The 15,556-nt window shown below is 44.9% G+C and overlaps 1 protein-coding gene across 1 annotated transcript in view; it reads right to left on the bottom strand.

The window, feature by feature from the left end:
• The window catches only part of LOC129819548 (RNA-binding motif, single-stranded-interacting protein 3-like), a 46,984-nt gene that overhangs the window by 29,068 nt on the left and 2,360 nt on the right, over positions 1–15,556 (bottom strand). The window contains exons 2-4 of the mRNA XM_055875898.1: positions 9,771–9,814; positions 3,908–4,004; positions 1,555–1,605 (exon numbers count right to left, since the gene is read on the bottom strand). Coding sequence (XP_055731873.1) covers positions 1,555–1,605; positions 3,908–4,004; positions 9,771–9,808 — 186 coding nt within the window. The 5' untranslated portion in view covers positions 9,809–9,814. The remainder of the gene's footprint in view (positions 1–1,554; positions 1,606–3,907; positions 4,005–9,770; positions 9,815–15,556) is intronic.

Below are 15,556 nucleotides of genomic sequence, written 5' to 3'. Positions count from 1 at the left end.
TTGTACTGTATGGTTAACATGACACGAAACGCTGGTTCTCTGTAGCTCAGTTTGGAGAGTATGGCGTTTGCAACGGCTAAGTCCCGGGAACCACCCGTATGTAAAATGTATGTAAGTTGCTCTGGATGAAAGTATCTGCCAAATGGTGTGTATATATGGTTCTTTACCATTCGGCCATCAGATTTGCCACCAACGCTCCTCATAGGACACATCACTCTTTATTCTCCTCTGTAAACTGGTCATCTCTGTATACCAGTCGCAAGACCCACTGGTTGATGCTTATTTAGAAAACCCTCTTAGGCCTCACTCCCCCCTATCTGAGATATCTACTGCAGCCCTCATCCTCCACCCGTTCTGCCAGTCACATTCTGTTAAAGGTCCCCAAAGCACACACACCTCCCTGGGTCGCTCCTCTTTTCAGTTCGCTGATGCTAGCGACTGGAACGAGCCGCAACAAAACACTCAAACTGGACAGTTTTACCTCAATCTCTTCATTCAAAGACTCAATCGTGGACACTCCTACTGAGCTTTGCGTGAGGTATTGTTGTCTCTACCTTCTTGCTCTTTGTGCTGTTGTCTGTGCCCAATAATGTTTGTACCATGTTTTGTGCTGCTGCTATGTTGTGTTGCTACCAGGTTGTTGTCGCTGTCATGCTGTCGTCCTAGGTCTCTCGATGTAGTGTTGTGGTGTCTCTCTTGTTGTGATGTGTGTTTTGTCCTATATTTTTTATAATATTTATTTTGAATCCCATCCCCCGTCCTCGCAGGAGGCCTTTTTGCCATTTGTATTTGTACATTGTACATTGCCATTGTAAATAAGATTTTTTTCTTAACTGACTTGCCTAGTTAAATAAAGGTTCAATCAAAAATGAAATACAAATAAATAAACATCATTTTTATATTAGTAATATTACATGAAAGGCTGTCTGATGTAAGTAGTATCGCAGTACTGGACGCTGATGGCCTGGTATGTTGCTGAGATGGATTGAGCAGGCTAGCTGGTGTTTCTGCTCTGCTAGCTAAATGCTGCTGAGTCACGCTACAGTCCACCAAGACCCATAAACTCTGTGTGTTTCCAACCAGAAACATGTGCTTGTACACTTACAATGGGACTATCAACTTTTATAGATTGTTCCACTACTGCCTTGAATCATCGCAAACAATAATTTAGCTATCAGCGATGTTCACTGCATGAGAGTATACGGGTGAGTTACGAAGGTGGTCTGAAAATGGATTTGCCACAGGAGAAGTTTGAAGTGAATTTCCAGACGGAGACTCTACTTTTCCAATCCCAACGCTGGCTCATATTAGAGCGTAAATATATTGAAAAGTGCCTTAGAGGTTGTAAACGTCTCTTGAGATGAGGATTCTAAAAAGGCGCTCTAACTCTTCTGGTGAGTTAACCCGAAGGCGCCATGAATCTACCGCAAGTGAAGGTAGGACATCAGGCGTTTTTTGTCTTCCTGTCGACCTCTAACCCAAAAGGTCAAACGTCCACGTGGGACTGCCGGAGCACAAACAGTAAATCACGACAGAGAATGGTAATGCACTTACTGTGGGTTGCATAACGTATTGTTGATGAGGCATCCATGACGTACTCTGGACCTATGAGGGAGACATCAAATGAAACATCATTATTGACTTAAGGTTACCCGTGCCACCTCTTTTCCCTCACAATCAACAGTGTGCAAAACTGGTTTTCCATTGTCACACTATTTATCTGCATGCCAGTGCCTTTTCCTTTCCTACGGTTTCTTCCATGCCTGGGAAGTGCGGGCGCGTTGAGGTAAGATGGAGCCTTGGCCAGTTGAAAAGACACAGGCCTTGAATTTGCAGAATTAGGCACAGCGTGTTACGCCACTAGCCAAGCTGGCTCAACTGGGCTTGGCTCGACATCGGCAACCCGAATATCAAATGACAAGAACCCACAAACTGACCCCGAGAGAGAAAGACAACTCCTGCTCTAGTGGACCATGTGGGTCGTTTAGTTCAACAGAATCCCTGCCATCGACAGTGAGAGAAGCCACAGTTGAATAAAAGGGACAATTTAGATTTGCCAGAGAGGAGCATTAGACAGCTTGTCAGAGACAAACAAGTCTACCCATTGATCCTTGGGAAAACGATTGGACTCAACAAAGACAAATAGATGCTAATCTTTTATAAGAACGCCAATCCTCTGAGCTCGTTAAAGCCCATGATATGGAGCATGCCTAAACTATTTTATTTTATTGAATAGCACAGAGCCACGCTTGTTTGTTACTCCCTCTCGATGTTTGGTCTCAACCAACAGGAAGGAAACAGAGACGAGACAAAGCTTCGTTCCCTAATCGTCCGTCTTTAGAATTTTCCCGTGCGACATCAACAAGATTCTAATTCCATTGTAATTTCATTTCAAGACTGTGTTTTTCTATGTTTTGACTGAGATTTTTGTAATTGTATTTTTTACATTTTATTCTCATTATGGACGCAGTAGTATTGGCAGTGGTGACTTAATAAGGAGCTGGTACATTGTGTGACTGACTATGTTTTCCAGTGGTCTGGTTTGACGATGTGTGTCTACCTCTGGCTGACCCTGCTCTAAGCTTGTGCTTCCATTAAAGACAGACAGAACACAGCAGGGAAGACTGTATGGCTAGACCAGGAAGTGGACTGGACTGTCCACTCTCATGTGATGAAGTAATCAAGATCTTTTCCCCAGAGTACACAGTCCGAAGAAAGAAAGTTGAAACTGTAAAACACACAATTTAATAAACAATATATTCTGCATTAGGCAGATTTTATATAATAAAAGATTATAAAAAATGTGTGTGTACAACATGCAGAATATTTTCTACCACAAATGGCTGAGATCATATGAATGTTTTTCATTGTGGCCACTAATGATTCCTTTGTCTCATATGCTTTGGTTCCAGCCTGCCCTACTCTTTGTACTTGACAGAAGATGGAGGACTCACCTTGCCTGGCGCTGCTTGGCTGAAGGGCAATATTACAGGAAGCAGTGGTGGCCGATATTGAAACTGTGAGGATTAATATTCCTCAAAAGCCCGGCCATTGTTTTTGATAAATCAATTTGGGAAGCCTTCAGAACGCGGATTAGCGCCGCGCCCCGTCCCCCTTCTCCCCCCAGTGCTGGACCTGAGTTTAAATCAGACGCTTCTGAAAGGCGGGCATGCCAACCTTCACCAACCAACCCCCTCCACTCTCTCATTCCCTCCCTCTCTTTCTCTCTCTCCATCGCTCTCTCTTGCTTGCTCTCTCACTATCTATCATTCCATCTCTCTCTCTCCCTGTCACTCTCCCTCTTTCTGCATTCTAATAAGGATCAATGATAAACAGCGAGGGCTCTTGGGGGAAAGTCTAGGTGAACTGAACAGTGTCTCATCCCTTCTGCTTGTAGCAGTCAAACATCTGGAGGTCCGTGAAATTGTGGGCGTTTAGCAATGGAAACGCTATTGACGTTTCGCACAGTTCATTTCCCCCCTTACGTTACGCTCCGCTTCACATGGTTCCAGGGATCAACTGGGATGCAAAGTGTGGAATTCAGTTAGCAGGAAAATTATGTCAAATGACTGTGGGAGGAATGACAGCTTAGAAAAAGCTTTAAAAGCACAACAGGGCCGGCAAAGCAAAGGAGAAACGGTTTGTTTTTCCCCAACACTAATTCCTAACGGACGTTGCTTTTCTCTCTTCTCTCTTTTCTCTCTGAGCCTTTCCGTCTGTTGTGTTCACCGCCTACAAAACAGATGCCATCCAGCATCGTCGGCAAACCAATGAGGAAAGCTCAGAAGTTCCAAATCTCCGAGAGCCCCTTGCTGTTTTCCAGCCCCCCAGCTTTGCCCATCACCCAGCCAGTCCCCAGCCGCACCACGGCTATCTCCCTCTGGCTACACTCCAGTACATCACCCACCTGATATGTGGAGACGGGGGAAGCAGCGATGAAGGGCGTAATGGATGTCTGTGCGATCATGCGGTTGGTGGCGATACTGTAAGGCGAGGAGTAGAACCTGAGGGGAGAGAGGAAACAGAACAGAGAAAGGGAGGTCAGACACGGGTATTGGATGTACCTATACACGCCATCCAGAAAGTATTCAGACCCCGTGACTTTTCCCACATATTACATTACAGCCTAATTCTAAAATTGTTTTCCCCCCCTCATCAATCTACACACAATACCCTATAATGACAAATGTGTAAAAAAATCTGAAAATGAAATATGACCTTTGCATAACTATTCAGACCCTTTACTCAGTACTTTGTTGAAGCACCTTTGGGCAGCTATTACAGCCTCGGGTATGATGCTACAAGCTTGGCACACCTGTATTTGGGGAGTTTCTCCCATCCTTCTCTCCTCTCAAGCTCTGTCAGGTTGGATGGGGAGTGTCATTGCACAGCTATTTTCAGGTCTTTCCAGATATGTTTGATTGGGTTGAAGCCCCGGCTCTGGCTGGGACACCCAAGGACATTCAGAGACTTGTCCATGCTGACCATCACTTTTTGACATTTCGTCTGCTTTTAGTGAACGCGCTTCCTGACTTTGGATTTGTTTACCAAACACGCTTACAAAAATAGCTATTTGGACATAAATAATGGACATTACCGAACAAAACGAACATTTCTTGTGGAAGTGGGATTCCTGGGAGTGCAATCCGACGAAGATCAGCAAAGGTAAGTGAAGATTTATAATGTTTTTTGTGAGTTTTGTTGACTGCACAATTTGGCGGGTAACTGTATGGCTTCCTTTTGTGGCTGAACGCTGTTTTCAGATTATTGAATATTGTGCTTTTGCCGTAAAGCTTTTTGAAATCTGACACAGCGGCTGCATTAAGAACAAGTGTATCTTTAATTCTATGTAAAACATGTATCTTTCATCAAAGTTGTATCAAAGAGTATTTATGTTATTTAACGTGGCTCTCTGCAATTTCCCTGTTTTACGTCAGTTAGGATCAGCACTTTATTTTAAATGTCAGAAATGTCAGAATAATAGTAGGGATAATGATTTATTTATTTCATCATATTCCGAGTGGTCAGAAGTTTACATACACTCAATTAGTATTTGGTAGCATTGCCTTCAAATTGTTTAACTTGGGTCAAACGTTTCGGGTAGCCTTACACAATCTTCCCACGGTAAGTTGGGTGAATTTTGGCCCATTCCTCCTAACAGAGCTGGTGTAACTGAGTCAGGTTTGTAGGCCTCCTACGTGCTCGCACATGCTTTTTCAGTTCTGCCCACAAATTTTCTTTAGGATTGAGGTCAGGGCTTTGTGATGGCCAGTCCAATACCATGACTGTGTTGTCCTTAAGCCATAACTTTGGAAGTCTGCTTGAGGTCATTGTCCATTTGGAAGACCCATTTGCAACCAAGCTTTAACTTCCTGACTGATGTCTTGAGATGTTGCTTCAATATATCCACATCATTTTCCTCCCTCATCTTGCCATCTATTTTGTGAAGTGCACCAGTCCCTCCTGCAGCAAAGCACCCCCACGACATGATGATGCCACCCCCGTGCTTCACGGTTGGGGGGTGTTCTTCGGCTTGCAAGCCTCCCCCTTTTTCCTCCAAACAAAACGATTAATAGTTCTATTTTTTGTCTCATCAGACCAGGGAACATTTCTCCAAAAAGTACAATCTTTGTCCCCATGTGCAGTTGCAAATTGTAGTCTGGCTTTTTTATGGCTGTTTTAGAGCAGTGGCTTCTTCTTTGCTGAGCGGCCTTACAAGTTATGTTGATGAAGGACTCGTTTTACTGTGGATATAGATACTTTTGTACCTGTTTCCTCCAGCATCTCCACAAGGTCCTTTGCTGTTGTTCTGGGATTGATTTGCACTTTTCGCACCAACGTACATTCATTTCTAGGAGACAGAACCCTTCTCCTTCCTGAGCGGTATGACGGCTGCGTGGTCCCATGGTGTTTATACTTGCGTACTATTGTTTGTACAGATTAACGTGGTACCTTCAGGCGTTTGGAAATTGCTCCCAAGGATGAACCCGACTTGTGGAGGTCTACAATTTTTTCTCTGAGGTCTTGGCTGATTTCTTTTGATTTTCCCATAATGTCGAGCATAGAGGCAATGAGTTTGAAGGTAGGCCTTGAAATACATCCACAGGTACACCTCCAATTGACTCAAATGATGTCAATTAGCCTATCAGAAGCTTCTAAAGCCATGACATCATTTTCAGAAATTTTCCAAGCTGTTTAAAGGCACAGTCAACTTAGTGTATGTACACTTCTGACCCACTGGAATTGTGATACAGTGAATTATAAGTGAAATAATCTGTCTGTAAACAACTGTTAGAAAAATGACTTGTGTCATGCACAAAGTAGATGTCCTAACCGACTTGCCAAAACTATAGTTTGTTAACAAGAAATTTGAAAAACTAGTTTTAATGATTCCAACCTAAGTGTATGTAAATTTCCGACTTCAACTTTAAACAGGTGTGTGCCTTTCCAAATCATGTCCAATCAATTTGGAAACAGGATGCACCTGAGCTCAATTTCGAGTCTCATAGCAAAGGGTCTGAATTCTTACGTAAATAAGCTATTTCTGTTTTTTATTTCGAATAAATTTGCAAAAAATCTCGAAACCTGTTTTCGCTTTGTCCTTATGTGGTATTGTGTGTAGATTGATGAGATACATTTTTTTTTATAATAAGGCTGTTATGTAACACAAATGTGGAAAACATGGAAGGGGTCTGAATGCTTTCCGAATGCACCGTAGGTCTCCATGCATTACAACTGTCTACATCGAAATATCCGGATGATCGTGATTTTTTAAGGGGCCTATTAAGTGTTTATTAATGGTTTGGTTAATGAACTACTGTTTCAAAGAGCTGACTGGCAATTTACTCACATGTTCTACTAACTAACAGAGATATAGACACCAGTATGTTGGGCACGTGTCTGTGTTTATGCCTTAGGCTTTTTATGCAATCACCTCTAACAAAGAGGTGCACATTTTTGTTTTTTGCCCCAAGCACGAAAACAGGCGATTCAAAGAAGGAACTCGTAATCAGGCCTATGATTTGAATCAGGTGTCTGAGTGCTCGGGAAAACAACTCCAATGTGCACCGCTTTGGGTCCCCAGGACCAGGTTTGGGAAACAGTCTAACAGAACCACATGAAATCTTTTGACACTCATACACCTTGAGCCAGTCTTTGTCCACATACGGACTGGAATGGACCATACAAGAGAGACAATCTCTCCACGAAAAGACCTTTCAAGTCCCTTGACACGGCCACACTTAACGCACACCCACAGACACTACACACATCGTAGTCTAAGCACAGATCCGCAGTCACACGGACGGTGTTTGAGGCCGAGCAGACAGAGCTTCCCGCGTGAGGGTATAGCTCGTCATTGGCTTGTTTCAAATCGAACACCAGGCAATATATTGTGTTCTGTCGGGCGCATAACAGTTCCACGAAGCGTCTTCTGGCTTCACAATTGAAACGTCTGGCTTTATCAGATCAAACTGAGCTTTGTCGTCGTATGAAAAAAGGGGTTGTCGTGTGTTTCCGGCCCTAGCCTGGAGTATTAAGGCTATACTATGCTGACTGGCTTAGGCTGCTGGCCGACTTCAATCCACATTGTTGGGAAAAACTCAATGAATGTAAAGAAGGCTATTCCAAAGTGTTGAGTTGGGCTCTAGGGAAAAGAGATGGTGGGCTACTTCATCATGTTGTGACGTTGATTCAGATCTACAACAGTCCTGGGTGTCATTTCTACCCGCTAGCTGGTTTTATACCACTCGCAATGGTCCTCCGAGCTCAGTTGGTAGAGCAGGCGGTGTAAGTTAATAGACCGATTAAAAAAAGAGAGTTTCAAACCGCTCTGCCAATAACGCCTCATTTTCAGGTTCTATGTTCCGTCCATTTGGCTCATCCAATTAGGCCCCTCACTCAGACCAGTCCCAGACAGTCCTAGCAGAATTCTTGCTTGAGATTTGATTATTTAAAAAAAAATAACAAAAGCGTTGGGCTTTTAAAAAGTAGAACTATTGTCACAGACTAAAAGCCTTGAAGTAATCCCAACGTACTGCAGACATATATTCTCCATATACACGATATATACAAAAGTATGTGGTCAGTGACTTTCAACGTGGCAACGTCATAGGATACCACCTTTCCAACAAGTCAGTTTGTCACATTTCTGCCCTGCTAGAGCTGCCCCAGTGCTGTTATTGTGAGGTGGAAATGTCTAGGAGCAAAAACGACTCAGCCGCAAAGTGGTAGGCCACAAAAGCTCACAGAATGGGACCGCCAAGCGCCGAAGCACGTAGTGTGTAAAAAAACGATTGTCCTCGGTTACAACACTCACTACCGAGTTGCAAATTGCCTCTGGAAGCAACGTCAGCACAAGAACTGTTCGTCGGGAACTTCATGAAATGGGTTTCCGTGGCCGAGCTGCCGCACACAAGTCTAAGATCACCATACGCAATGCCAAGCGTTGGCTGGAGGGGTGTAAAGCTCGCGCCCATTGAACTCTGGAGCAGTGGAAACGCGTTCTCTGGGAGGGATAAATCACGCTTCTCCATTAGGCAGTCCAACAGAAGAATCTAGGTTTGGTGGATGCCAGGAGAACGCTACCTGCCCCAATGCATAGTGCTGACTGTAAAGTTTGGTGGAGAAGGAATAATGGTCTGTGGCTGTTTTTCATGGTTCGAGCCAGGCCACTTAGTTCCAGTGAAGGGAAATCTTAACACTACAGCATACGATGACATTCTGAACAATTCTGTGCTTCCAACTTTGTGGCAATAGTTTGGGGAAGGACCTTTCCTGTTTCAGCATGACAATGCCCCTGTGCACCAAGTGAGGTCCATACAGAAAGGGTTTGTCAAGATCGGTGGGGAAGAACTTGACTGGCCTACACAGAGCCCTGACCTCAACCCCATCTAACACCTTTGGGGTGAATTCGAACACCGACTGTGAGCCAGGCCTAGTCGCCCAACGTCAGTGCCCAACCTCACTAATGCCCTTGTGGCTGAATGGAAGCAAGTCCCCGCAGCAATGTTCCAACATCTAGTGGAAAGCCTTCCCAGAAGAGTGGAGGCTGTTGTAGCAGCAAAGGGGGACCAACTCCATATTAATGCCCATGATTTCGGAATGAGGATGTTCGACGAGCATGTGGTGTATGTCTCCTAAGTGGTCAATGTGCTATTTTCTTTGATTTCTTTCAAGCCTCATAATCACAGCTTACTATTATGCTTCTAAAATGCCCAGTGCTGTATCTAATGAGATTCTATTCATTCATCCAGTCATATTCCAGAGTCATTGAGATAAACGCTTCAGGAAGCTGGGAGAAGCAGGGAGTGAGAGAGAAGCTTCCCGTCGCAGACTGAGGACACATCGAGAGAGGAAGGAACTCAAAGCTCGCCTTCCCTTCCTGTTACAGCACACAGGGAAAAATAGAACACATTGCTAGGCCATTCATTTCCATGGCACCCCTTCGTACACAGGCACCGAAGGCACACACACACAGACACACAGACACACAGACACGCACACAGACACACACACACAGACACACACACACTCTGTCACAGACAAAGGGACAGGCACACGTGCAGGCAACCAGGCACGAAATGCACGCACGCACGCACTAACACCTGAGACCTAGCATCAAACTCCATCTCGTATAGATTGTTTTAATCAAATAGTAACAAAGTGCACACACACTGCATTAATCAAGAGATATGGCAATCCTATTGAACTAGTCGTATAGATTGCTCAGAGGGGTGGAAGGTGCCAGGGTTGTGTAGACGGACTCTTACCCGTTCTGCATTGCTGCAGGATCATATGTTAACTGCATACCAGTCTGCAACACAAGAGAGACATATTACAGGGTAATCCTTGAATTTCAAGACACAACAAATGGACAGGATTCGAGAGAGAGAGAGAGAGAGAGAGAGAGAGGGGAAACAAACGGGATTTCGATACACTTTATGCACGTGGGACAACGGTCGATGCCGGCTTTGAGAGAGAGAGAGAGGGAGCGAGCGAGAGAGAGAGAAAGAAGAGAGGAATGACAGTGAGCGTAGGCATGAAAGTGTGTGAGGCCCTTGTCTCTCTTCCTCTTTCTCCCACTCTCTCGTGTTCTCCCCCCCCCGCTCTCTCTTTCTCTCCCTGCAATCCGTCATCTGCATTCCCGAAGCCTTCTCTTCCGGACGAGGGCTAATCCCATTTCTTTAACACAGGAGGCTGCTGAGGTTTCAGATTTCATCACCACACTTTTAAAATCTCCCCCTGTCCCCCTATCTCTCTCTCTCTCCCCCTCTCTCTCTCCCTACCTCTCTCTCCCTACCTCTCTCTCTTCCCCTCTCTCTCTCTCCCTATCTCTCTCTCTTCCCCTCTCTCTCTCTCCCTATCTCTCTCTCTTCCCCTCTCTCTCTCTCTTCCCCTCTCTCTCTCTCTCCCCCCCTCTCTCTCTCTCCCCCCCTCTCTCTCTCCCTACCTGAATCTCTTCCCCTATCTCTCTCTCTCTTCCCCTCTCTCTCTCTCTCTCTTCCCCTATCTCTCTCTCTCTTCCCCTATCTCTCTCTCTCTTCCCCTCTCTCTCTCTTCCCCTCTCTCTCTCTTCCCCTCTCTCTCTCCCTACCTCTCTCTCTTCCCCTATCTCTCTCTCTTCCCCTCTCTCTCTCTTCCCCTCTCTCTCTCCCTACCCCTCTCTCTCTCCCTACCCCTCTCTCTCTCTTCCCCTCTCTCTCTCCCTACCTCTCTCTCTCTCCCTATCTCTCTCTCCCCACCTCTCTCTCTTCCCCTATCTCTCTCTCCCTTCCCCCCTCTATCTCTCCCTATCTCTCTCTCTATCCCCCTCTCTCTCTTCCCCTCTCTCTCCCTACCTCTCTCTCTTCCCCCTCTCTCCCTTCCCCTCTCTCTCTCCCTTCCCCTCTCTCTCTCCCTTCCCCTCTCTCTCTCCCTACCGCTCTCTCTTCCCCTCTCTCTCTCCCCATCCCCCGCTCTCCCTCATTCCTCTAGGAGGTTTGCGTGAGCTAAAAAAGAGGAATGACCCTCAGCAACCAGAGGGGATGGACGTTACCCGCCTGAGTGAGGGGAAACAGAGATCCACATGAATCCCATAGCGGATGCATCAGCCCTGGGTGACACGGCCACTGCGGATGTGTGCGTGCGCGAGCATAACATTCAGTCGGCCATTTAGTTTTGGTTCAACTACACTGCTTGTAAATGACTTAATGCTGTCTTCTTATAATATGCACCATTATAATATTGACCATTTATAATATTTGTGGATGTGTGAGTTAAGTTTTGTTTGGTCCTGTAAATGTGCCATCCCATTCAACAGTACAATGTCAATGTTTGCATCTCGGCCTTCTTTTTTTATTTGGAAAATAATAAACATATTATATATATATATATATATATATATATATATATATATATATATATATATATATATATATATATATATATATATATATATATATATATTAACAGTAGGCCTGGGTGTTCCTTCGTGCGAGTGTGTTTGAGTGTGTGAGTATGCGTGTTCACATTTGTGATGTGAGATGTGTATCTGTATGTTTGAGTGTTGGGGGGAGCAAGTGTGTGTGTGAGTGGGAGAGTGTCTGCCTGTGTGTGCATTTGAGCGTATGCATGTACATGCAGAGTATGTGCCTGTATGTTCCACCAACAGGAAGTGTATGCATCTGCATATGGACCACGGTATGCATGCACTGTGTGGCTGTGTCTGTATGCTCATGTCTGTGTGTGTGTGTGTGTCTTTATGTCTGTGTGTCTCTACGTGATAATGGCCATCCCAGACATGGCCAGCTGTCTGGTGAGGCTGATAAGTCCCGTGCGTGGTGCCCTTGCTTCCATGTGTTAATGAATTCCACACCATGGCTGCCTGGCGCACACAGACAATCCCCCATAAGGGTCGGCTGCGTGGCCATGACTGATTATGCATGCTGTTGTCGAGTCAGGAACAAAGCGCGCGAGAGAGAAAGTGTGTAAGAAAGTGAGATGACGAGGAGAGAGAGAAAAGAGTGTACGTGAGAACGTACGTATCTGAGAAAGAGAAGAAGAGAGAGTAAACAGAAAGAGAAGAAGAGAGAGTATACAGAAAGAGAAGAAGAGAGAGTAAACAGAAAGAGAAGAAGAGAGAGTAAACAGAAAGAGAAGAAGAGAGAGTAAACAGAAAGAGAAGATGAGAGAGTAAACAGAAAGAGAAGAAGAGAGAGTAAACAGAAAGAGAAGAAGAGAGAGTAAACAGAAAGAGAAGAAGAGAGAGTAAACAGAAAGAGAAGAAGAGAGAGTAAACAGAAAGAGAAGAAGAGAGAGTAAACAGAAAGAGAAGAAGAGAGAGTAAACAGAAAGAGAAGAAGAGAGAGTAAACACCTTCCTAATATTGAGTTGCGCCCCCTTTTGCCCTCAGAACAGCCTCAATTCGTCAGGGCAAGCATGGACTCTACATGGTGTCGAAAGAGTTCCACAGGGGATGCTGGCTCATGACTCCAATGCTTCTCACAGTTGTGTCAAATTAGCTGGACGTCTTTTGGGTGGTGGACCATTCTTGATACACACGGGGAAACTGTTGAGCGTGAAAAACCCAGCAGCGTTGCAGTTCTTGACACAGAGCGGTGCGCCTAGCACCTACTACCATAACCCGTTAAAGGCACTTTTGCCTTGCCCATTCACCCTCTGAATGACATACGTACACAATCCATGTCTCAATAGTCTCAAGGCTTAACAACCCTTCTTTAACCCGTCTCCTCCCCTTCATCTCCACTGATTTGAAGAGAATTTAACAGGTAACATCAAAAACGGATCGTATCTTTCACCTGGATTCATCTGGTCAGTCCATGTCATGGAAAGAGCAGGTGTTCCTCATGTTTCGTCCGCTCAGTGTATGTCTAGGACAGGAAGTTGGAGCATGTGAACCAGAGCACGCGGGAGGGAGTGTGTGAGAGTGTCTGTGTATACTGTGGTACAGTATGGCGGGTGTGGCGGAAGGAGAAACGGCCCCTCCGGCAGCTGGAAGAACGCCTGTACTGAACCTCCACAGGAAACCCCAGCCAGCCATGGTGTCCGGCTGTAGGACACACACACACATACTCACAGACACGGGCACACACCCACCCTCTCTCTCAAAAAACACCTGTCAGGCTTTCTTTCACACAGGGGAGAACCCCGTGGGTTTTTCCGCATATGAACACTTTCCGCAAGAGAAAGCACTTGAGCTAGTGTGATTTTGTGAGACTACCTGTGTGGGTGTTAACGATTTAATCATTTATGGTGTGTGTGTATGAGTGTATGTCATGTGTGTGTGACTTGTGAGAGCATTCGCATGCCTCATAGTCACGTAGATGAAAACAGACTTCTGACCTCTTTTCTACCACTGACTAATCACGCCCCAATGCGGCTGCTTGCTGCTCTACGGGTGCTCTACTAGACCCCTGATGTGTTCTGGGAGTTTGGCTGACTTCAAAAGGGGGATCGATGGAGAACGTAGCAAATGGCGTGCGCCTCTCCATCTGGCCACGGGAACGGGAGGCCCTCTCCATCTGGCCACGGGAACGGGAGGCCCTCTCCATCTGGCCACGGAAACGGGAGGCCCTCTCCATCTGGCCACGGGAACGGGAGGCCCTCTCCATCTGGCCACGGGAACGGGAGGCCCTCTCCATCTGGCCACGGGAACGGGAGGCCCTCTCCATCTGGCCACGGGAACGGGAGGCCCTCTCCATCTGGCCACGGGAACGGGAGGCCCTCTCCATCTGGCCACGGGAACGGGAGGCCCTCTTCATCTGGCCACGGAACGGGAGGCCCTCTTCATCTGGCCACGGAACGGGAGGCCCTTGGTGAAGGACTGGAGAACGTCTGATAAACAGACTCACATGTGATGCCTATCTCCAGACGCTGGCTGTGCTGCTGATCAATGACTATGGGGGCATCGCTGACACACACACACACACACACACAAAGGTACGACCAAATGTGAGCAAACACACATGTGCATATGTACTAGAGGTCGACCGATTAATCGGGGCCGATTTCAAGTTTTCATAACAATCGGAAATCGGTATTTTTGGGCGCCGATTTGCCATTTTTTTTTTTTTTTACACCTTTATTTAATCTTTATTTAAATAGGCAAGTCAGTTAAGAACACATTCTTATTTTCAATGACGGTCTAGAACGAGGCAGAACGACAGATTTTTAACCTTGTCAGCTCGGGGGGGATCCAATCTTGCAACCTTACAGTTAACTAGTCCAATGCTCTAACACCTGATTACATTGCACTCCACGAGGAGCCTGCCTGTTAGCGAATGCAGTAAGCTAAGGTAAGTTGCTAGCTAGCATTAAACTTATCTTATAAAAAACAATCAATCAATGACTGTCATTGCTCCAATGTGTACTTAACCATAAACATCAATGCCTTTCTTAAAATCAATACACAAGTATATATTTTTAAACCTGCATATTTAGCTAAAAGAAATCCAGGTTAGCAGGCAATATTAACCAGGTGAAATTGTGTCATTTCTCTTGCGTTCATTGCACGCAGAGTCAGGGTACATGCAACAGTTTGGGCCGCCTGGCTCTTTGCGAACTAATTTGCCAGAATTTTACGTAATTATGACAACATTGAAGGTTGTGCAATGTAACAGGAATATTTAGACTCATGGATGCCACCCGTTAGATAAAATACGGAACGGAATAAACGTTTTGTTTTCGAGGTGATAGTTTCCGGATTAGTCAAAGGTATATGGTTTAGAGAGAAATAGTCGACGCGTTATAATTCCTGTAATAACTTGCGGCTGAATTTGAAAGGGGTTCCTTCCTTATTTTACCGCTCATGTCTTCCATAGAGAATGTCTTGATCTACTTCAAATAAGGGCTGTGTTTCGTGCAGGCTTAAACCGCCTCGACGCTTTGATTCCTGTGTAAATCTCACTAGGATAAGGTAACGTTTGTCAACATATTTTCATAAATCCACTCTACAAAAAAATGTATCTTCGCTTATATTTAGCCAATATTGATCAGAGTTACCTTGTCCTATGGATATCTACACAGTTATAAAATTGGCACGGTGATGTAAGCCTACACGAAACACAGACCTTATTTTAAGTGAATCTAAAAATAAACCGCTTTTCAGATTTTGCTAGGTGTCATGGAAATTATGACTCGCACTTTGGTTGTCAATTCTTACAATGCCCATTATTAAAATAGGATTTCCTGCATATAGAAATTAAAGTTTATGTTTTCAACATTCATCACAGGTAACTTAAACTCTAGTTTTATTCAAACAGTTGAGAGTATTTGTCTCCTAAGCAGACTCTTCAGTATCATTGTCACTTCAGAGCTGTGTGCGTGTGTGTGTATTTATGTATTATATTAAGTTAAAATAAAAGTGTTCATTGTTCATTCAGTATTGTTGCAATTGTCATTATTACAAAAATGTGTGTGTGTGTGTATGATATATATATACATAAAAAAAACAATTGTATTTATTTAAATCGGCCAATAAATCGGTATCGGCTTTTTTTGTCCTCCAATAATAATGCGGTATCGGCATTGAAAAATCATAATCGGTCGACCTCTAATA

The sequence above is a fragment of the Salvelinus fontinalis genome, chromosome 22, assembly GCF_029448725.1.
Source record: "Salvelinus fontinalis isolate EN_2023a chromosome 22, ASM2944872v1, whole genome shotgun sequence".
In the NCBI taxonomy this organism is placed as follows: domain Eukaryota; kingdom Metazoa; phylum Chordata; class Actinopteri; order Salmoniformes; family Salmonidae; genus Salvelinus; species Salvelinus fontinalis.
This window is presented reverse-complemented; position numbering and strand designations above follow the sequence as displayed.